The sequence below is a fragment of the Aplysia californica genome, unplaced genomic scaffold (genome assembly GCF_000002075.1).
Source record: "Aplysia californica isolate F4 #8 unplaced genomic scaffold, AplCal3.0 scaffold00264, whole genome shotgun sequence".
Classification (NCBI taxonomy): domain Eukaryota; kingdom Metazoa; phylum Mollusca; class Gastropoda; order Aplysiida; family Aplysiidae; genus Aplysia; species Aplysia californica.
This window is the reverse complement of record NW_004797534.1, coordinates 932,729-955,594: the sequence shown is the minus strand read 5'-3', so window position 1 is coordinate 955,594 and position 22,866 is coordinate 932,729. Positions and strand designations below refer to the sequence as shown.

Genomic DNA, 22,866 nt, shown 5'->3' with positions numbered 1-22,866 from the left:
AGCATCATGGTAAACTTGGACGCTTGTCAAAATAATGAAATACAAGAACTATATTTTTCCACCTATTATCGATTTTTTTTGGACCTCAACCCCTTTAATGTCCATTTAAAAACACATTTCGAGTGGATTTTTCTGAACAACATTGATAAAAGGCTCTAAAACATGTAAATTTTCAGTTTCCAAGTACACACAAGCTTTGAAAGTCACCAAACTTTGACGGCCATTTTCTCACTAATTTTTCAGTGAAATAAGGTGGCCTCCGCCTCTTTCATTCGCAAATATCTCGACTTCCATTCAAGATTGTTTAGTATCTTTTTAAAATTTAAAGTAAGGCAAATGAATAAAATTTAAGATAATACCAATAATTCATATGCCCATAAATTTATGAGTGCCTGATTCCATCATGTTGTAACACATTTTGAGTTGTTTCCAGGTGGTACAGCAATCTTCTAATAATATATTTTGTCTCTTAAATGAACTTACAGTGTTTATAGCAGTGTTAAATCACACCCAAAGTCAGCTGTTACTTTCTCTGTTATTCCTACAGCAAACATTTCTCCCTCTAATGTCCTTGCATTAATTACTTTTTGTTCCCGGTAGGACGGGGTCATTCGGCGCTTGCTTCATCCCGGGCATGTGCAAAACGGACGATGCCAAGCTCTTCGCAGCCCGTCCAGGCTGTCGTCTCTGGTTGTCTGACATACAAGGAACTGTGAAGAGCACTCACGTCTTTTCTGACCCACTGTCACCTGCTGTGAAGGAAATCCCACTGCTTATGGCCGGCAAACTTTATATGAGTCCATCAGACTTCCAGCTCGGACTCTTGAAACGGTTCCGTGATAGGGAGCTGGTCTCGTGGTCTGGCTCAGCTCTAGTTGTCCTTGACCCCTGGGACAATCGTGTGGTGGCTCGTCAGAGTCGGTTAAGCGGGATTGAGGGTGTGGCCGTCGTGGACAACGAAATCTTTTTGTTGCGGAGGCATGCTGAAGCGAGAGTCATAAGAATCTCAGATGGACCAGATAGCTCAGCTGCAAAAGGTTGGTTAAATTTTCTCAATTAATGGCAGTCGCTTTTGATATAGTCCAATGGACAGCATTACATTTATTTGTTACTAGCTGGGCCCCCTTTCGATGAAAGGAATGATTAGTGCATTAATATAAACTGAAAGTCATTGGCCTTCTACATTTAACACTGTAGTGAAATGGAGCAATAAATCTTAAGAAACGCAAAAAATTAGAAGGTCTAGATCTATACTCTCAAAACAAAATGCACCTCGCGAAATATCACTTCTGGCACTTGCGATGAGAAGGACAGCTCGACGCAGATTTGTTTTGTTTCTCAGTGGAATAATCACAAAGGCCAAAGAAGGACGGGAGCTTTTTGTCAAATATATTTCTCTAAATTCGGGAAATGAATAAATAAAAAATCGAACGCCATCGTGGGGACTTATGTATCTTTCTGCAGGTACTTGCCAACTTTCAACTCTGTAGTTGTCGTAGTCTTATGGGAAAGGTGACGCATGTGTTTCCAAGTTGCCAAATATATAATAGATATATAGATTGATTCTCTATTCCGTTGTCGTGTTTGTACACTCCAGAATTTCAAAGGTGTGGAATCAGTGCCCATGGCTAGTGAACGGAAACCTCACTTGTTTACAATGGCGTCTTAGAATACGGACTTTCCCAAGATTAGATCTAAACGAAACTAATGAAAAACTGAAAATTAAACGACAGTAACTTCAGGCTCCTCAATAAGACTATGCACCCTTTAAATGATTCTGAACCACCATTAATTTTGTCAAATTTGAAAGTTAAATGGGTCGGAAGTTTTAGGCAGCCAAAGTGACAAACTTTCACAAATACAATATGTAGAGATGAAATAGCAGAGCTACTTGTCATATTTACTGCCTTTACGTAACTCCAGTAGATTTAGATTAATATGTTGTATAAATGATTGACTGACTTGTCAAAAGGTTTTTAACATCACTAATCGTGAAATTAAAAAAATTGTTTTAAAGATGTCTAATTTCAGTGCAGATGTCAATTTTTCTTAGCTTTTTTTCGAAAATATTTCTTTGTCTGTTTATGAGTTGACAATGCTTTTGACATGCCACTTGTGATACACTTCATTTCCTTATATGTTATGCAATGATCTGTTTGTAATGCACATTTTTGCTATTGGCATTTGTGGGGCTTTTGTGTGACAAGTGTATACTTATATAATACTTCTCCTCCCTTAATTTTGCATGGTTACTGACTGGGAAATGGTTGTTACTAGCAAAATATGTTCTGGTGGTTTTTAACTTTTGATCACAGTAGTAGCTAATGTTTGAAAAAGAGTAAAGTTTGAGATGTGGATGACATGCCATGTCATATTAATGTTACCTATTCTTTCACTCTTCTGCATTCCGTGTGCATCCCACATGAGCTGTAGCCTATTTAATATCTACAGCACTATGAGAACACTTATCTAATTTTTTTTTCTCTGTGCAGCTGAAATTTTGAGAGCTCCTCACTCTACCTTGCATGAACCAGCAGTTAATGAGAGAAGTGGGCAAACAGAGAAGAAAGAAAACATTGCAAAGAGTTTCTTCCGTAAGACCTTTACTAACCCTATCAAAAGACTTGATGATCTGCTCAGTGATGATAAAACAGAGGAGGTCAAGGAAGCTATACCAAAACCTGTCATGTGAGTAGATCATTTGAGTAGAGAGATTATATGATGTTGTCACTGTCACACGAACAGTGAGTGGTTCTGGGGTCAAAGGGAGTTACTTAGTTTCTTGTAACACTGATGACACATATATTGGGTTTTTTTAACAAAAGGTTATGTCCAATTATGTTATGATTTTACTTGCAATGTGTGCTGGACCTAATCTGTCTACATATTTTGGTGGCCATTATTTTGCGCATTGGCTGTTATAACATTAGTTTATTTTTTTCTTATTTAATAAGTTACTCATTGCTTCTTTCTGCTCTTGGTGTGGTCACCTTTCCCTCTAGTAAAAGTATGTATATTTAAAAAATTATTTTTTTACATTTGTGTTCTCTTTGTGTATGAAGGAGTCAGTTTAAAATTGGTTTCCAGAAAGAACTAACTGTCCACACTACTTTTCTCTTTCAGAGAAGCTGTATCCCCTGACTTACCTCCTGTTGTGACTCTTGCATCTTCTGAACTAGAAGGCATCCGAGTTTTCACCGGCACCTTGCCATCCGAGGCCGGAGCGGTGCCCACTGCCACTGCACTATCCATATCGGGCTCAGCAGAGAATGAGGTCAAGGCCACCACAGAGGAAGATGATGCACCGTCAGCTTTATCGTCTCTGATGTCAGCCACATCCGCTCTGGCTGTTGTCTCAAATACTGCAACAGATCCCAAAGCCTTTGACCCAAATTCTGCGAGCCAAAGTACAGGTACATAATTTTTTACTGTTGTTTATGTGTCGTGTCATTGAATAAAGCACATCACTTCGACAGGTGCTCCTGGATTTTTGTTTGTTTGAACATTGATAACAAAGGGTTAGAAATTCACAACAGTTGCGTCCTCTATTGTGTGGTGTGAAAAGAAAGATATCGATATGTGTAGAAAGATAAAAAAATTCTTTGTTGGACTTCTCATCAAAAGTAAGTCAATCTGCAGCTCATATTTTTGTTCCAATTTGGGGCCACAATGCTTCCATCCCCCTCTCAAATCTACTTTTGATTGGTGAAAATAAATATTTAGTTGTTGCATTTGATGGATAATGATAATAGAAGACTATAAGCAAAGATAGTACACCCTACGGTAAGATGTTGCACTGGCCCAGATTTGTGAGGCACAACGACCCTCAGCGCCACCAGCGGCGAGCGTGCGACTGTGTGTAAACACGGCGAGTGAAACGCAACTTTCATCCTGTCGACCTACTGGCCTGTTATGTTCTGCGATGGGCTGTTCTAATTCCAGAGGAAAAACCAACCCACTGTCTTTCTTCAGATTCCCAAAGGACGAAAAAGGGAAAGACAATGTGAAATTAATTGTTTAATCTCTAGAGTCTAGATTAGAGCTAAACTAGAGAGATCAGATTCCAGCATGTAAGCTTTGTTTACTATCTACATCACGCATCCATGACTATGACCAATGCTTTGTGCCCTGTACTTTGTTGTGTGTGGGCCCATTCCTTTAGGTGTAGATTTAGATTCTTGATGTATATGTTATATAGGTCTATATATATGTTTTCTGTGGTGTACATTATTATGTAATTTGTCCTTTAGCACAACACAGAGAGGTCAGTATTTTGCATTTAATTTGTAACTTTTTATGACGTATGGGCCATTTGCCTCGAAAGTCAATAAAGTCAAATTCAATTCTATTCTGTCTCACCACCCATACTCATTCACACATGTATGCACGCACACAATTTTTTCTAATTTTCATCTGATGAAAAAGTTTCCTTAACAGTTGCTCGACTTGATTTATAACACTTAAATCTCAGGGGCACACACAGCCCTCAAGCGTATTATATTATTCAATCTATAGATGAGCTGGGTTCGGCTGTGAAGCCAAGGAAAATTGAAAGCACCGAACAAAGTTTCAATGAGTTCATAGGTGACTGTGTCACTAGGGAAAGTGTGTCGTAAACTTTCACCCCATTGTCAGGGCTAGATGAGCGTAGACTGACAAAAGAAAAATTGGTTAGTTTGTTATATCAAGTTAATAAGACATACTTCTATGTTGTATTCGTTGTATTCTCTCTCTCTCTCTCTCTCTCTCTCTCTCTCTCTCTCTCTCTCTCTCTCTGGTTCCTTGGTGTATCTAATACTAATTGACACTATCTTTTATTTTCTAATAATGCATACTTCTAGAGATCCTGTCATCAATACTATCTCATCAATGCTATCAATAATATTGCATTGGATAGATTCTAGGCCTAGATTTCACGATAGTCAATGCCTAGGCCTAGATCTGGATTTAGTAGATCTTGAGCCTATGCACCCGGTACCGGAACACTATCCTCTGATCTTATCACTCGTTATCGAAGTGAGACTATTTTTAAACCTTATGTTCTTCTTTTAAAGCAATTGAGATCTTTATAAATTATCGGAATACGTTGATCAATACTTTAGTTTAGTAGATAGATCTACGTAATTATTTAGAAATAAATTAGAATGGGCCCTAGAGTAGGATTAAACGCTCTCATACTCTACCCAACAAGCCCTAGGCCAAGCCATCGGGGCTCAGTCACACGCTCGCTGGGGGCGTGGCCTATTTTACGCTGGCAAGTTTTTTTAAGAGAGGGAAAGAGGCAGCTGCAGCATCTTATCATAGGGTGTACTATCTATCTTTGCTATAAGTACTGGTGATATATATTCGAGCTAGAAAAATAAATTCTGGTTGCTCTGTCAAAACTCAGTAGTGATAATATTACGGAATATGAACACTGAATTCCTACATAAAATCCCTGTCTATTTTTCGGTTGTAGGTAAATTTGAACTTGTATCCCAGGCACATTGTATCTGTCAGTGTAATGACAAAACGTAGTCCTTCTGCTAGCAAATAAAGACACATCCTCTGGACAGACATAGCCTTATGCCTGGATTGCCCGAAGCCAAATGCTCACTTTTCAACATGTTGTCAGCTGGCAAGCAAATTGCTACCTTAGAATTACAAAGTTTTCTCTGACATTTTTTACCGTTTTGAGTTATTAAGACCATAAGGTCCGAAACCAAATCTTCTATCTGCTCTATCAAAATCATAAGATTATTCAGAGTCGTTATCAAGATATTATTATTCAGAGAATTGCGAAAAAGCTTAACTTGTGAAACTCCCAATTTTCAATAGTACTGAGCAGATAGAACTTTGTAATTCTAGGTTTACGAAGTGGTAATGGGTATGTGGCCTTGGGTGATATCTTTCATTAAACAATCAAGGGTACTTCTAATACACTTAGGTCAAGTGTCGCCAGTCTCTTTTAAGACACATCCCTGTCTGTTTCAGATTCTCGTACATCCTCCCAGCACTCAGAGACTTCGGTAGCGTCCTCCGCTCCAGAGACTGCGGTCCCTTCAACCTCCAACCAGGACGACATAGTTTTCAGCCACAGGATGAAAAAGCCAAAAAAGAAAAAGCACAAAGGAGGTTTGTATGAGGTAGCGTAAACACGGCCTCGCGGGCACTCGCGGCCTTCCAAGGGCGTGGTATCGGTGAAATCGGGATAATTTAGACTGCTGTTTCTTTGCTCTTTCGTTGTAAAACACCAAATGCTGTACACCTTGTAAAAAGCTCAGCTTTTCCTCGTTACAATGGTGTAAGTTGTTTATTTTATTTGTCCGATTATTAGGAGCTGGAGAATCGTTGTGGAAAAAAAGCCCCTTGTAGTCGGAATGCGTGGTTGGCCGGTTCAAAAATTGAAACGCGTGCATTCAAATGCTTCAGGGAAAGATTAATGATTAAATACCGTGTTTTTATTGACGGAGAACTGTAGAGCTTTCGACCGACTTTCCTGTTGTGTTTTTTTTGCCTTTGGCATTTAAATAGAAAGCTTTTAAAAATACCGTCAAAGTTTTCGAAGATCATTTTTTACACGAAATATGTAAAATATCTGCTCAAAAAAGGTACCAATAGAAAGATCAGTTCATTTTCTATTAGAATAAAGTAATCTGCCTGGAATTATTTTTTTTCTCAATCGTTCCGGAAAACTCGGAAAGCAAGTGACCCCCCACACGGGGAGCACTCGGTACACTACAGTATGGAGCCGACTCGCTCACCGCGGGGGCCAGTGCGGCGCCGAGCGAGTCAACGCTCTGTGTTTTTGCTTGAGGCGATAAAATACTGATTTGTAATGATCTTACAGTATTGAAAAAAATTAGGCTCCATATCTATGTTATGGTCATTGTAGTCTGTTAATGTGGAGATGTTTGGTGCACTTGGTACTCTTTTATTATGTCAAACATGAGGTTGCTGCCAGTGAGCTACTTTAACAAATTTGATCAAATTTTAAACAGCTACCATTTTCTCAAAGATTATCTGAGAGGTTAAAGAGTGGTACCGAAATTCTCAGGAGATATAGGCCTTTCATATGGAACAGATAAATTTGGCATACAGCTACTTTGAACTTTTAGTTTCTAGTACCTATTTGTATTGGAATTCCATATCAGTAATTGTAAAGGGGTTAACTCCAAAGATCTGCATAGAAAAATTAAAGATGTGTGCCATGCAAGAACACGTGGCTCAACAAAATACCTCAAATCAAAGGATGGGAATATCATCCTGGATAAAGATAAGATACTGGAACGTTGGACAGAATATATCGGTGACCTGTTCAATAAAAAGAGATGAACAAAGAAGAGCGGAAAATAACAATGAGGGCCCACCAATCATTATCAAGGCACTACGAAAGATGAGGAATGGGAAAGCTGCAGGACTTGACAACATTACCACAGAGATGATTAAAGCTATAGAGGACTTTGGAATCACCACACTCACAATACTTCTTAACAGCATGTATGACACTGGACCTATTCCATCAGACTTGTCAAAATCTATCTTCATAGCTTTACCCAAGAAATCTATTGCAAATTAATGTGAAACTGATCATACCATCAGCCTCATGAGCCACATAACAAAAATATAACCCAGAATAATTATGATGAGACTACCAAATAAAATTCTCCCAGAAATAGCCCAAGAACAGTGTGGATTTATTGAAGGCAAAGGCACTGTAAATGCCATATATGTCACCAGAACAACAATAGAACGTGCCCGAGAAGTTCAGAAAGATCTTCGTTTATGTTTTATAGACCACACCAGGGCATTCGACAAAGTTAGGCACGACAAGATCATCGACATGCTGGAAGTCCTCAATATTGACAGGAAGGACTTAAGGATTATTAAGAACACGTACTGGGATCAAACTGCTGCAATGAGAATAGAAAACGACATCAACGAATACATACAGATTAAAAGAGGAGTCAGACAGGGATGTGTACTTTCTCCAGGCTTGTTTTCCCTGTATAGTGAAAATATCATGAGACACATAGAAGAAATGCCAGGTATCTCGATAGGGGGACATAATATAAACAATCTAAGATATGCAGACGACACAGTCCTAATAGCAGAAGATGAAGAATGCTTACAGAATCAATTAAATGTCATCGTACAAGAGATTGACAACATGGACTTAAGCCTAAACATCAAGAAAACCGAAACAATGGTGATAAGCAGAAAAACTCTAACCCTAACATGCAATATCAAAATCAATGATACCACCCTCAAGCAAGTACAACATATTAAATACTTGGGGACCATTATATCATCAGATGGGAGATGTCACACCTAAATTAAAAGCCACATTTGCCAAGCAAAAGCAACCTTCCACAAAATGAAACAGATACTCACAAACATCAATCTGTCACTGGAAACGAGAAAAAGAGTACTGAAAAGTTACATCGAGCCAATCTTATCATACGGGTACGAAGCATGGACAATCAATAAACAGCTGGAAAGAACAATTGTGGCGACAGAGTTGTGGTTCACAAGACGCATGCTGCCTATCCCATGGACAGCTAGAAAAACAAATGAAGAAGTCTTGGTTGAAGCAAATTGCAGAAGACAGCTTGTGATGAATATACGAAAACGACAGGAACATTTCTTCAGACACACAATGCGGAAAGAAGCATTGGAGAATATTGTAACAACAGGCAAGTTTGATGGAAAGAAAGGCAGAGGCAGACAGAGGGAAAAGATACTGGACAAGATGACAACATGGCTGGGAGCAGCAAAAACAACAGACAAAATTGCTGCAATGCAAGACAGAGTGAAGTGGAGGTCCATGATCGCCCACGCCAGTCGGCAGGGCACCAGATGATGATGATGAGTTGTAAAGACTAAAACAAGTAACACAGTACTTTCAGCTACATGTCGTTCTTTTGTGTTCTCTTGCCGGTAGAATTGTGTAAGTCTCCATTTTTTAAAAAAAATTTTTCAAGAGACTGCTTTTGATCTTCTCCCCATACTGTTGCTGTTAGGTTTTCCTTTTCTTTTCTGTGTTTGCAGTGTTGTTTTCATGCTTTCTGAGCCCTTGTGGACTAAATCCTTATCAACAATATATACAAATGTTTTTTGTTTTTTTTCCTTAGAGTGAGATCAAAGTCATCCTGTTTTAAAAACAGAAAGGAGACAGGTGGTGTAGAGAAAACAAAGGCGTTGGGGTTCGTCTTTTTTTGCCTCTTAAAGTTTTACCTCTTTTTTGCTAGAGATGCTTGGGATTTGTGTGTTTTGTTACATCAGGTTGTTTTTTGTCCTCTGTAGGAACGTCCAACACTCGTCAGAAAGATGAAGATGCAGTGAGTCAGACTTCTGTTAACAGTCAACATTCGGATGATTCTGGCTTGACAGCCGCCAAAGCATACGATTCCCAGACCAGCAACAGTTCGTCTCTAGAGGCTCTGAAACGTGCGGATGAGATGCTGAAGTTGGTGGACACCATTCTGAAAGAAGAATCTGTGGATTCAACAGGGAAGAAAGAGTCTGAGTGCTCTGAGGATACACTCAATGACAATGTTGTGACTGCCACACAGAGAAGTGACCATGTAATTAACAGTTATTCGAAAGTGAATAGTGGATCAGGCTTGAAGGACCAAAGGAAGGATAAACCCAATAATTTGGATTTGAATCAAGCTGAAGTAGGCATTTTTGGAAGTAAGAAGGATGATTTGGCAGCATCTGGAGAGAAGGGCAGAGGATTTTCCTGTATGATGTCCAGCGATAAGTCTGAGTCTGTATTCAAAAGTGAATTGGTTGACACTGACAGTAGTGCAGATATAAAATCTGTGGTGAGTTCAAACAAGGATGGTACTCGTGATAGAGAAGGTACAGAGTTACTTCAGGCTGACATGAATATGGACAGATCTTTGACAGAGTCGGATCAAAGCCTGATGCTGAGAGCAACAGGTCAAAGTGATGGCCAGAAGACTCAAGAGTCAGAGAAAGGTAAGAATAGTACAGAAATTCCATTGCAGATTCCATGTGCTAGTACTTCTGCCTCCTGCGACGGTGATGGCTCTGAGGTAGCTGATATTTACACATACTCCTCAGACATAAGTCCTAAGAATAGACTGATTCGTGATTCCTCCTTCGACATCATAAATTCTGCTCTTGTTCAACTGGACTCGCGAAAGGCTGAAGTGAGAACTCCTGATTCCAGCCTGTCAATGTATGCAACGGGTCATTCTTCTGATGCACCTGAACAAAAGAAACTTACAAAGGTGCAAAGAGTATTTGAACAATCTGATTCTTTCCAAGACATTTACAGCTCTGTCAGTGCAATAGAAGCTGAGGATCCGTTTAACAAAGGGATGCCAAGAGAGAAGTCTGCCGATGACTTCTATTCAAAATTTATTGACACGTCTCCTGAGTCTTCATCCTACATGACCTCACCAGATGCTAACACCCCTGGTGCTGCTCAAGCCTCTAAGTCATTACTCTCTACCGAAGTGGAGCGGTCATCTGAGATGCAAGATGTTTGTCAACGCCGTGTAGCTAACTCATGGTCTGAATTCACCACGCCGACCAATATGTACAGCCTGGCTGTATCTCAAAGCCATGTGTGGTTTACGGACAAAAGCGAGAATATTTACTACTCCTCCGTTGGCAGTCCTAAAGGTATCGTGTGGAGGAAGGCTTCAGGTTCGGCCAATCAGATTGCAGTGTCCCCCTCGGGTCACATCGTGTGGCGGTTGCACCGAGGGGTGGTCTTTGCAGGCACAAAGATCAGCAGCCGTCACCCCGAGGGGTTGAAGTGGGTTGAGGCGGTGCGGGATGTGGAATGGATTTCAGTCGACGACAACTGTGCATGGTGAGCAGTGCATTTTTTTGCCTAATTTTTCTAAACTTGTGGTCATACACTGGAAATCAGTTTTATACTTGTGCTCTTTGATTTTAAAATACTTTTCATGGTTAACCCTATCCGTACATCGTGTTTTACTATCGTATCCATACGATGTGGGGGAACTCTGTGCCACCACTTTCCAAAGAGGAAATTTACTCGTTAATCCGATCCGTATGCTTTGTATAGCAGTCTGGCAAAATGATTTTTTGAGAAATACTGAAAGTTTCAAAGAGATCTTTGCACAAGAAGTATTCTAAAATGTGAAGAATACAACCCCGGGGATACAAAATGACCCCGGGGCGTACGAATAGGGTTAAAAATCCTCTGCATAGGGATAAATTTACCCTTTTGCACGTGTGAGGAAGCTTCAGATAGACTACTTGCTTATTCTTGGGCCCAGGAGACAACTCGAAGCCTATGGTGTTGAATTGTTGTTTTATACTTTTTACCCTTTCTCTCTGAGAACCCTCCATAGCCAGTCACAGAACATCAGTAAGACAGTTATTTCCGCAGGCCATGGGTTGAACACCACTGCCCTAGAGTAATTAACACGTATCATTTTTAAGACGAGTGCGAATTTGTTTGAAACGGCTTTTAAAGGTGTAAATATTGAACAGCAATTAAAGTGTTATTAGCTTTAAAGATCATAAAATAAGAATTATTTTGTCAACATACATCATGTGAAAGAACTATTTAAACAATGGTTTGTTCAGAAGCTTTGCTGCTTTCGTCACTAGGTATATTAAGCGTAGCGGTGAGGTGATGATGCAAAGAAATCTTTCCCTGGAGCGACCATGCTACAAGTCGAGAAACATTCAGTGTGAGCACAAGCTGCGCTCTATCCAGTGTGCGAACGGAGTTGTCTGGGCCATTACCGAAGGCCTACGCCTGCTGGTGAGGACAGGTGTCTCTGATGAGCTGCCTGAGGGAAGTGACTGGCTTCTTGACTTTAGGTAAAACAGTATTCTTGTATTTTGACTGTACCACTTTTATATATTATTATGTGAGGCATCGTGGTAAAATCAGGCGCTCGTCAAAAACATATAATTAAAAAACACATTTTTATCGTATTTTTGTTTTTTGGCTCTGCTCCTTTTATTTCCACATAAAAACACATTCCCATGTGAATATTACTGAAAAATGTTGATTAATGTCACTAAATATTCAGTTTTCAAGAACTTTCAGGCTATCGGAGTTACCTTTGTAGCCATTTTCTTGCTAATTTTACCTCTGAGACCAGGCTACCCTCACCTCTTTCAATCGCAAATATCTTGCCCTCTATTCAAAATAGATGTGTGGTTGTTTTTTTTATAGAAAGCAAGCAAATTTGAATCAGCTTTCATATGATACCAGTAACTCATATGCCAAAAATTGACAAGTGCCTGATTCCACTGTGTTGTGACACGTATTTATGCACTAATAAGGGTTATTTCTAACTTAAAGCATCAGTATCCTTTTCCTTCTTATAAATAGTGCAGCAATGAGATTACTTCTCTTGTTCATCTTGGTCCATGATGGATGGCATCGGTAGCATTGTAGTTAGGCCACAGGACCCGTAATCGTGAGATTGCGGGGACGGGGGTTCAAGCCTCAGCTCCCAGCTCGGTCCGACGTTGTGTCCTTAGGAAAGGCACTTTTCACAGATTTCCCATTTGGTTCCGTCCTTTCAGAGATAGACGTTTCACTCTGAGGTCCTGCCTCATAATGGTGTTGATAGGGGCGTTAAACCTACAACATTTCACCGTTTTTCTGTCCTCGGCAAAAATGACAATTGCAAATGTATACATATCGCCATTAACTCAGTTTAGGGGGCTGTCTCACGGAAATCAAACTCACTTCCTGGTGTTATCATAAAGAGCCTAACCATTGAACTCTGGGTTTATTCAACGCTGGCGGTCTCAGGAGTCTTACCACCTTAACAAGTAGGCCTACCTCTGGAGATATGAATGCGGAAAGTTGTTTCTGACAGCTTCAATTGTAGACTTGAAGTGCAGGTGGATGCAGGCAGGAGAAAGATATATGTGAGGCAGTGTGGTGAAATCAGGCGCTCGTCAAAATACAGAAATCGGAGAAACATATTTTTCTGCCATTTTGGAAATTTTTATTTTTGGCTCTACCACTTTTATGTCCCTATGAAAACACATTTGAATGTGAATTTTACTGAAAAACGTTGACTAAAGGCACAAAAATGTCATTTTTCTGTTTTCAAGGACTTTTTAGCTATTGGAGTAACCAAACTTTGGCGGCCATTTTCTCGCTAATTTCCCCACTGAAACCAGGTGACCTCACTTCCTTCATTCGAGAAAATATCTCGAGTTCTATTCAAGATAGGTGGATATTTGTTTCATTCTAAGCAAGGCAAATAAATCAGTTTTCAGATAGTACCAATAACTCCAAAAGCCCAAAAATTGACAAACGCCTGATTCCACCGTGTCGAAACGCACATAGCCGTTGTGCTGATTTGAAAAATTCCACTACTTGTTAATTTATGTGCAATTGGGATGAAATGCATCATGGCATGGTGAAATCAGGCACTCGTTAATTTTGGGGCACATGAAGTTTAAATGGTATCATCTAAAAGTCTGTCCTTTTACCATGCGTTTGATGAAAAAAAAACCCATTTCTCTTCAATAGAAGTCGAGATATTTTCAATAGAAGAAGGTGGGAGTCACCTGGTGTCAGGGGTAAAATTAGGGAGAAAATGGTGGCCAAAGTTTGGTGATTTCCAAAGCTGTAGTGTCCTTAGAAACTCCAAATGTACATTTTTTGTGCCTTTTGATCAGTTTTTCAGTAAAATCCATGCATGAGTGTGTTTTTAAATGGGCGTAAAAGGTGTTGAGCCCCCCCCCCCCCAAAATTTGATAAATATTGCCCAATGGATGGAAAAAGTGTCGATTTCTTTGATTGTTATTATTATGACGAGTGCCTTAGTCTACCGTGTCACGACACATGTTTCTGAATGTGTAAATGAAGAGAAAAGGCAAAGGGAAATGTGTTCACTTTTCTTACTTTGTTCACTTTTCTTGCTTTGTTAAAATAGCATAGCAATGTTTAAATAAGGAAAAATATCGATAGCATTATATTATAAGTCAAATGTCAGCCTAAACCAAGCAAAACAGTCTTTTTTGTGCTGTCCTCAAGTCCTGCCATGAGCAAAACGAAACTGATGTTTCCCTCAGAGAGACAGCTCCGTACTTGTTCTCCAGCGTAGCCGTGGACAGTGAGAATATTGGCTGGGCTATCGATGTACTGGGACAGATCTGGTTCTGTAATGGGGTCACCCGGCAGAATCCTGCAGGGGCTGGCCAGTGGTGGCAGGTGAGAGGAGAAATTATTGTTCTTTTCTTTAATTTTTTCTCTGTTCTGGGGGGAAATGTTTTCCAAGAAAAAGCGAAGGGAAATTAAGGGTGAAATGTTGTTTTGTTTTAGTATTTCTTTTGTGATATTTTTGCAATATGGGAGTTATATTTGTAGCTGCCATTAGCATAGTCTGCTGATTTTTTTCTTTGTTTTTCGTCATCTGAAATTAAAAAGTAGTCTTAATGTATTGCTGTCATACCAATTTAAAAAATTGGGGGGGGGGGGGGGGGGGCGGATTCCCTGCAGGTATACGAACTTCTCATCCATCCAAAAGTATTTCCGACTAGTAGCTGAGCTAGTACAGTTCTTGACTTCAGACTAGATAACCCAAGTTCTTGTTCCCAAAAAGAATATTTCTCTGTCTGCTTTGAAATTTTGCTTGCATTGTAAGATTGTCCTCAGATATAACTAATGTTTACCCCTCTTTTCTTTCTGTCAATGCTCCCCATCCCCTTATATTTCAAAAACAAATGAATTCTCAGAGAAATATAAATATAGTTGAAATTATCCAAGATGGCCACCAAGATGTTGAGGACAAAAGTTGTTGTCTTGTGCAGGTGAATGGTTTGGACGGTGTCATTATTATATGTGATGCAGCGTGGTGGAATCAGGCTCTCGTCAAATTTTGGGCATGTAGAGTTATTGGTATCATCTTAAAGCTTGTTCACTTGTCTTTATTGGGATGAAAAAACATCCATTTATCTTGAATACAAGTCGAGATATTTGCGAAAGAAGGAGGTGGGGGTCACCTGTTTTCAGAGGTAAAATTAATAAGAAAACGGCCGCCAAAGATTAGTTATTTCCTTAGCTTAAGAGTCCGTGGTAACTGAAAATGTACTTTTTTTGTGCCTTTAATTAACGTTTTTCAGAAAAGTTCACACAGAAATGAGTTCTTTAATGGGCGTGAAAGGTGTTGAGCCAAAAAACAAAAATTTTATAAAAATTCACTAACCTGCGGAAAAATGCAAGTTTCTTCAATGTGATTATTTTGACCAGCGCCTGATTCCACCACGCTGTCTCACATATAGTATAACACGGATAGGTCGAACACAGAAGACTCAAAATCAGGAATCCGTCGAATTGTGCCTGCGCTCACTTTTTTTTTCTTCTGTATCTTTTGGAAGATATCCGTCGAACTACGGATCCCTTGAACTACCGAGGCTGGTCCTGCCGAATTCGAGCTATTCATGCAATACTGTATGATGAAAATCCAAGGGGGAGGGGAGAGTGAGAAATGGTCATTTGTACCCAGTGGCAAGAGAAAAATGGCTATCATAGACATGTGATCCTCGTAGACAGTGTCATTGGAATAAATTTTTTTAAATCAAGGGGTGAAGTGGAAAGTGGTTACATGTACAGATAATTGTCTTGGACAGGTGTTCATTGGAGCAGGTTCAAATGTACATATATGCTTTTGTCTGTCTGTTTGTCCTCAGGTTCCAATGAGTGAGTACATTTTGCAGGAGGCAAGCACCTTGGACATGATCCGTGCAATGGCTCGCAAGTTTGACCCAAAGCAGCTCTCATACATTCTCAGTACCAATCGAGGTGGGCTCATCACAGCTGGGACGCAAGGTGTTTGGCTGGCGCTCGACTTCCGCAACGTGCTGCAAGTCTGTCGAGGGAGCATTCAAGGTCTGTGTGGACAATTTACAGATGACCTTTTCTAAAGAACGATATGGACGGGTTTCTTTCATGCGAGCTCATTTCACATGGATGTATCTGAAAAGGCTTGTCTTTTTTGTAATGTGAATGGTTCTTGGATTGAGCAATGGTTATTATAATGGTTTATCTCATTCAGTAGTGTCTAATTCCCCCCTCCTGTCATTAACTATTTTGTCTCCGTTTTTGGGGGATTTTTTCTGGGCTGGGACAGAATTTAATTTTCATCAGTCAAAGCAGAGCACGAGGTCACTTGCATGGTGAGTTATAATTATCAGCAAATTAAGCTACATCAGTGTTTTATGCCTCCCTAGAAAAGGAAATGAATGTGAAAATCAGATTGTTTAAACTTCTTTGTTGAATTATCGATTAAATTGTACTTCATAGTGACAATACCAACCAGACGGAAAACAAACAGAATTTTTAAAAAGTATGTCAAATTTGCAAATCGCCGACAAAGTGAAAATATGAATTACTAAGGAACTCGGGGTGTGATTTATTCAATCTACATTCACTTCTGAATGTGCATGCCACTTTTCTTTTTTTTTTTTAAGTATTATTCGCAACGTTACAGCCATTTTTGTGCAACCAGATGAGCATCAACAACGTTGCCATACATCCACAAGCTAAAACAATGCGCGATTCAAACTATCAATACACCCATTTGTACAGACCCCTATGGGAGAAAATTAAACATCTATCCTTAGAATACTAGTCGTACTTTGAATGTACTTGGTCATTTTTGGTGTTTATTTGCAAGTAAATGATCACATTCTTATCGGACAGTGGCACCAGCCACTCAGCGAAACATGACCACCTGACTGGCTAGTGCTGCTTCCACTCAGAGACAATGAATTAAATGAGCTTGGTTGGTTTTTTTGTCAATGTTTGAGTTTGACTACTGTCTCTGAATGAATTGTAAAAACCTTATAATTTGAGATTATTATGTTGTTTTGGGGGTTTTGTGTTATTTTGGCAAGCTACAGAGGATGTTTTCACCATTTGTGTCACGGCGTGGTGGAATCAGGCGCTCGTCAAATTCTGGGCATGTGGAGTTATTGGTATCCTCTAAAAGCCTATTCATCTACCTTGCTTTCAAGGACATACCTGTCTATCTTGAATAGAAGTCGAGATTTTTGCTATTGAAGGAGGTAGGGTTGCCTGGTCAGTGGTAAAATTAGTGAGAAAATGGCCAACAAAGTTTGGTAACTTCAATAGCTTGAGAGTCCTTAAAATTCACAAGGAAATATGTTTTCATATGAACATAAAAGGTGTTGAGCCAAAAACAAAAAATTTGACAAAAATTACCAAACTGGCGGGAAAATGCTTTTTTCTTCAATTTCATTATTTTGACGAGCGCTTGATTTCACCACGATGCCTCACATTTTTTGTCGTTATTTCATGACTTCTATAACACATCATGTCAACAATATTTTCCAGGTTACCACTGGCTGGAAGCCCATCCTGCCCAGATGTCTCCCTCTTCCACCTGGAAAATGATCTGTGCCAATGTTGCTGAGGTTGACTGGGGTAAGTTTCACATATTTTGCCCCCCAAAAAATAAAGAAAAAGTTTTGTGTAGGTAACCATAAAAGGTGAGGATAACTATAAACTAGCAGTAAAATAATAACATCAAAAGCCTTAAAGTAAAACAAAATGAGGTGAAATCAACAGTTAAGAGTCTCACCAATTGATTACCTGTATTGCATTTGGTTTTGCCATCCTAAAGTTATGGCCTTTATATCATGTACAACATTGGAAGTTGATTTGTTTCCTATTTAGTGTGTAAATCTTTCCGACGTGTTATTCTACACCCAAATTTTGGGTGCAGAATAACAAACTCTACAGTACACCCGAATGACGCATGCGTGTTTTGTTCTTTTTTCTGTTCTCCGATCCTGCCTTCGCCGTAAGCCTTGTTTCTGTTTCACGCTGCGAGGAAGCACAGGCAACTAGATCTACCGAATGTCGTCAACGCAATAATCATGTTCAAGCAGGAATTTCAGCAGAAGTTGAAAGAATTTGAGGGCGGACACAAGTGTTCTTTTATGTTACTAAATTCAACCAAATCTACAACGGACATTAAATCCAGAAGGCGTCCAATTGACGAGACCAAAATTCGAGTGTACCCAGATTTCGGTGTATAGTGGTAATATAGTGACGTTTATCATTATACACTCATAATATAATTCAGATGTATAATAGCACTTCCAAATCTTTCCCCTTTTTCTGCCAGGTATCCCAAGAATTTTTTTTATTCTCCAAGAAAAATAAGTCTTGAAATTTTTTCGAAGGAAGTTTTATTTTTACATTTAAAGGTACTTTGTTTCATTCGTGATGTAAAAGCTGTGGATATTTTTTTATTTTTTTTAATTTGTGGTTTCTTCTGTGTCTGTTAAAGACAATGCCTCTACTTTGTGTATGATCACAACATTCCTTTTTTTATATAATGTGAATTACACCAGGGCTTGTGTGGGCTCAGCAAACTAATGGAGATATCTACGTGTTTCGCCAACCTCGGGGAGAGGCAGCCATGATCCCAGACTGCTACGACTTCTGCTGCTTCAGTGTGTCCATGTGTGCTGTGTGGGCACTCACTCCTGATGGTGAAATCATGGTAAGTAGACTGACACAGCAAAATCTGGTGATTGAATACAAAAATGTGTGACTACAGACGGTGCAGGATGGTACATTTACTGTTGTTTTGTATCACATTATCTCTCACTGAAAGCCCTTTGTGACCGGGTATAATTATCCTAATTCACTGAACTCTGACCAGTTAGGAATTGCTGTGGTCTCTCCATATTACCCATTTTCAGTTTTTCCACAAATTCTCTGGTATGTAAATATTCAGCTCATGGCTTAATTTTTTGCTCAAACAATTATAGATTTCTCCTCTTTATAATACTTTTTAGCTTAATTAAGTTATCTGTAACTACTGTAAGAAAGAAAAAAAAATTATATAAATTTTTGGGAAAGCATTTCTGCTCACCGAATGTGGCAGTTCATAATACTAAAAATTAATTATTTTGCCCCCCCCCCCCCCCCCCCCCCAGGAAATCGCGGTGCAGCCACGTTTTTCGTCGAGTTCCGCAATTTTTTTGCAATTTTCGCAATTTCTTGCAATTTTAGGCAAAATAGCATCAACGCTTTAATTTTAACTGAATTTTTAATTCGAAATGGTGCGAGTACAGAGCCGATAGGCCTTCGTAAATCATGGTTTCGGCCCAGCTCTAGTCTACTAGGCGTACTCTAAAAGCTATAACCGTAAATTCAGGCCGGAATACATTATGTACAACACAAACTGAGACATGATAGAGATCTAATGTGTGTAAGCGTGCGCGTGTGATCAGAAAGTAGGTGCGTGCGTGTGTGTGTGTGGTGTGCATGTGTGCGCGCATGTAAGGTGTACGTGGTGTGTTTGTGTGTGTGTGTGTGTGTGTGCGCGCGCACGTAAATATTGTTCTTTCACGATGCATGTGTCTACATACACGGTAACCGGGCACCTAGTCTCAGTATCTATGTACACGGTAACCGGAATGAAAATAAATCTATATTTGTCCTGTGCTGTCACTTGTTAAAAAAAAGGAAGTCATACACACGTCTTGTCGGGCTCGCCATCGTGACCGGTCAGTGAACCTGTGCTTTCGCATCACATTGTGAGTACTGGTTGGGGTCACCAAAGTTCATTCAAAGTCTGTGCGCTGCAAAGTATGGGGCTCCGGAAAGGGGATTATTGATTTTTTATAAAGGTACAGTCGGGTGAGGGCTGGGGTTGATGCCTTGCTTTGAATGAAAAAAATATCGTTTTATCTTGAATATATGTCAAGATATTTGTGATTGAAGGAGGATGGGGTACTTATTTTTACCGAGAAGACCCGAAAAGACCCGAGAAGACACGAAAAGACACTAAATGACCCGCAAAGACATACATGGTTTATTTATTTGTTATTTATTTATTTGTCACAAACAGATCAATAATAATACCCCTTTTAAGCAAATGAAAGAAATTAGTGTCAGTGTAAGTGTTTTAAGTTTTTTAAGAGTAGCTCCACAAGGGATCGACATTATTTTTGTTTTTACAGAAGTGGTGACAACAGATAAATAAACAATGAATAAATAAACCATGCATGTCTTTTCGGGTCATTTAGTGTCTTCTCTGGTCTTTTCAGCTGTCTTTTCGGGTCTTTTCGGATCTTCTCGGTATAAATAAATGCTGGGAGGATGGGGTCGCCGGGTTCAGAGGTTAAATTAGCGAGAAAATGGCTGCCTGAGTTTGGTGACTTCCATAGCTTAAGAGTCCTTGAAAACTGAAAATTTACAGTTTTTGTCCCTTTAATAAACGTTTTTCGGTAAAATCCACACAGGAATGTGTTTTTAGATAGACAAAAGATGCTCAGCCAAAAAAACAAAAATTCGATAAATATTGCCAAACCAGAAGAAAAATGCCGGTTTCCTTGATTTCAGTATTTTGACGACCCATACAATGTTTTAAGTATACATGCTGGCACCGGCAAGCGTATTCTTTATGTGTGCACAAGCACACATACAAGCACACGTCCACATCTGTTGCTCAAGAAATTGCTAGCCTTTTGAATGGAATGGGTCTGTAAGGCATATATTCAGATGCACATGGTCACACATGTATACATGCACCCATGTACACACGCTCACTGTTTGGGAAATGCATGTGAGACTGAGTTGTGCACATGTATCTTTGAACATGAATGTACTGAGTTCATTTCTGTGTTGATGCTGAATTTTTGTATGTCGATGTTCTGGTATATCCCCTCTACAGGTGGTTGGCGGGTGCTCTGGTGTGGTTTGCTCCCTCTTGCCTATCAAACATCTATCGTCCATATCTCTCCTCCTTCTTTTTTGTGTTTGTTACTCCCTTGTAACACCTCTAATCTTTGGCACTTCAATGACCTTATTGTGTTGCAAATGCCGTAAAACTCTTACAAAAACTAAAACTTATATCTCCTGCTTTTTTGTGTTTGTTTCTGTCTTGTAACACCTCCAATCTTCAGCACTTATATGACCTTTTTGTGTCGCAGGTGCCGTAAAACTCTTGCTAAATCAAACTATATCCACTCAAATTTCCCCCCATGAATCAATAAAGTTTATCTGATCTCATCTTACCTTATCCTAATCTCATTTGCACGTTTACTTCTCAGGTGAGGGCCGGCATGAATGAACGCTGTCCTCAAGGTTCCAGCTGGGTGAACCTTGACCTTTCACAGCTTGGTAGGTAGTTTTGTGTAGCATGTGTCCGCAACATTTTTTTAGTTTAATTTTTACAGCATGCGTGAGCAAGTCGCAGGTGAGGGTAAGCAATTCCAAATATTTTGCAAGCCAAAGCAGGAAACAATTTGGTGAAATTGGTTAAATTACCCCAGCTGTCAAAAGTGAGATTAAACCTAAAACTACAGCATATTATTATTTCATTCAAGGGCATTTCTTAAGAACAAATATATAAGATCAATTGCTTGCAGATGGGTAAAAACATATTATTAGCTTTAATTTTCAAGGTGAACAGTTTTTAAAATTTTTTAATTTTCTATCAATACACAGTGGGCCACGTTCATTAATAATACTTAGTGGGTCGACTTTCGGGCCCGATTGAAATTGCTTGAGAGCTAGATCTGGCCCACCAGCAATAGTTTGTCCATGCTTGTTTTAAAAAATTACTTAGACTGCAAGGTCATTGCTATTTTTTTTCTTTTGAAAGGCAGGGGGGGGGGGGGGGGTCTTCCAGTTGTTGGGTTTTTTTGGGGGGGGGTTTTTGTTGTTTTTTTTCCCCCGTATTATCCTTATAACCCTTCTTGTTTAGCTGGATGCTACGTGCTCATATGCTCAGCTCATAGTTTTCTGGCTAATTATAGTAATGCTCATGTTCTTTGAAATGATGATTTCAAGCTCATGAAAACAACACCACACATTAAGAATCAATTTTAAAATATTCAAAATGTTAGAGTCAGAATATTGTGTGAACAGCTTGCCGACGATAAAATGTATCTTTCTGTATTTTTATTGTATATATGCATCTGTTCTTCCATTTCCTCTGGTCCGGCATACGTCATGATTTGTCAATTTATATTCATATGTCATTTTTTTTCAGGGACTTGTGAGCATGACATTTATTTTTTCTATATCATTTTTCACTCAAATTCTCACCACCCCCTCCCCCCCCCCCCCCCTCCGCCCCAAATCCCCCAACCAAAGAAAAAAGAAAAACTTTTTTTAAATGTGTGTTTTTTTTAATTTTCAGTGTTATTCTTAATTTCATCATTTGAATGTGTCCCTTTTGGGTTCCTGTACCTCAGGTGATGCCCACATCATTCACCTGAGCTGTAACACCTTGTACGTTTGGGCGGTGGAGTCGGAGGGAGTCATCTACCAGCGTATTGGAGCTAAGCCCCCCTCGGATAACACACTAAGTGCTGTGTGGCTGCCCATCGACACGTTTGCGGACATCGTGTTCACACGCGTTAATGTGGGGCCCCTTGACTGGATGGTGTGGAATTTTCTTTTTTTTCTTTTTTAATACAACGTTTCTGTTTGCTTCTGATGGATAACGAGAAAAGTCTTTATCTTTTTTATTGACCATTATTATGCTTTCAAAATACTTAGTTAATTAATGTTGGGTTCATAGCAATTGCTTAAAACAGAAAGATGGATGAATTACTTTTTAAAGGGTTCTTTGTCATAAGTTGTAAGGGAAGGAGTTAATGGAGAGAGAATGGATTTAACTCACTTGAGCTTGAGCTATTTTTCACCCAACAACTATTGCAGCCTGACACTTTTGGGGTATATTGAATCATTAACCACAAAAAGACTGTGGAAGCTATCATAATAGGGAGTGCTTATTTAGGCCACATATGGCCTAAATAAGGTAAGGGAGGGGGGTTTAGCTTATTTAGGCCACACATGCTCAAACTACCCTTTTCAGGCAACTGAGTTCGTTCCACTTTCATAAT

At 39.4% G+C, this 22,866-nt stretch overlaps 1 protein-coding gene across 4 annotated transcripts in view; it reads left to right on the top strand.

Annotated features, from left to right (window-relative positions):
- LOC101859416 (tectonin beta-propeller repeat-containing protein 2) overlaps positions 1-22,866 on the top strand; it is a 43,302-nt gene that overhangs the window by 10,818 nt on the left and 9,618 nt on the right. For all 4 annotated transcript variants that reach the window (XM_005100909.3, XM_005100910.3, XM_035970411.1 and 1 more), the window contains 12 exons: positions 601-1,037; positions 2,493-2,688; positions 3,124-3,413; positions 5,974-6,114; positions 9,286-10,831; positions 11,602-11,817; positions 14,044-14,182; positions 15,661-15,859; positions 17,327-17,416; positions 18,352-18,503; positions 21,064-21,133; positions 22,213-22,403. In XM_005100909.3, coding sequence (XP_005100966.1) covers positions 601-1,037; positions 2,493-2,688; positions 3,124-3,413; positions 5,974-6,114; positions 9,286-10,831; positions 11,602-11,817; positions 14,044-14,182; positions 15,661-15,859; positions 17,327-17,416; positions 18,352-18,503; positions 21,064-21,133; positions 22,213-22,403 — 3,667 coding nt within the window. The remainder of the gene's footprint in view (positions 1-600; positions 1,038-2,492; positions 2,689-3,123; positions 3,414-5,973; positions 6,115-9,285; positions 10,832-11,601; positions 11,818-14,043; positions 14,183-15,660; positions 15,860-17,326; positions 17,417-18,351; positions 18,504-21,063; positions 21,134-22,212; positions 22,404-22,866) is intronic.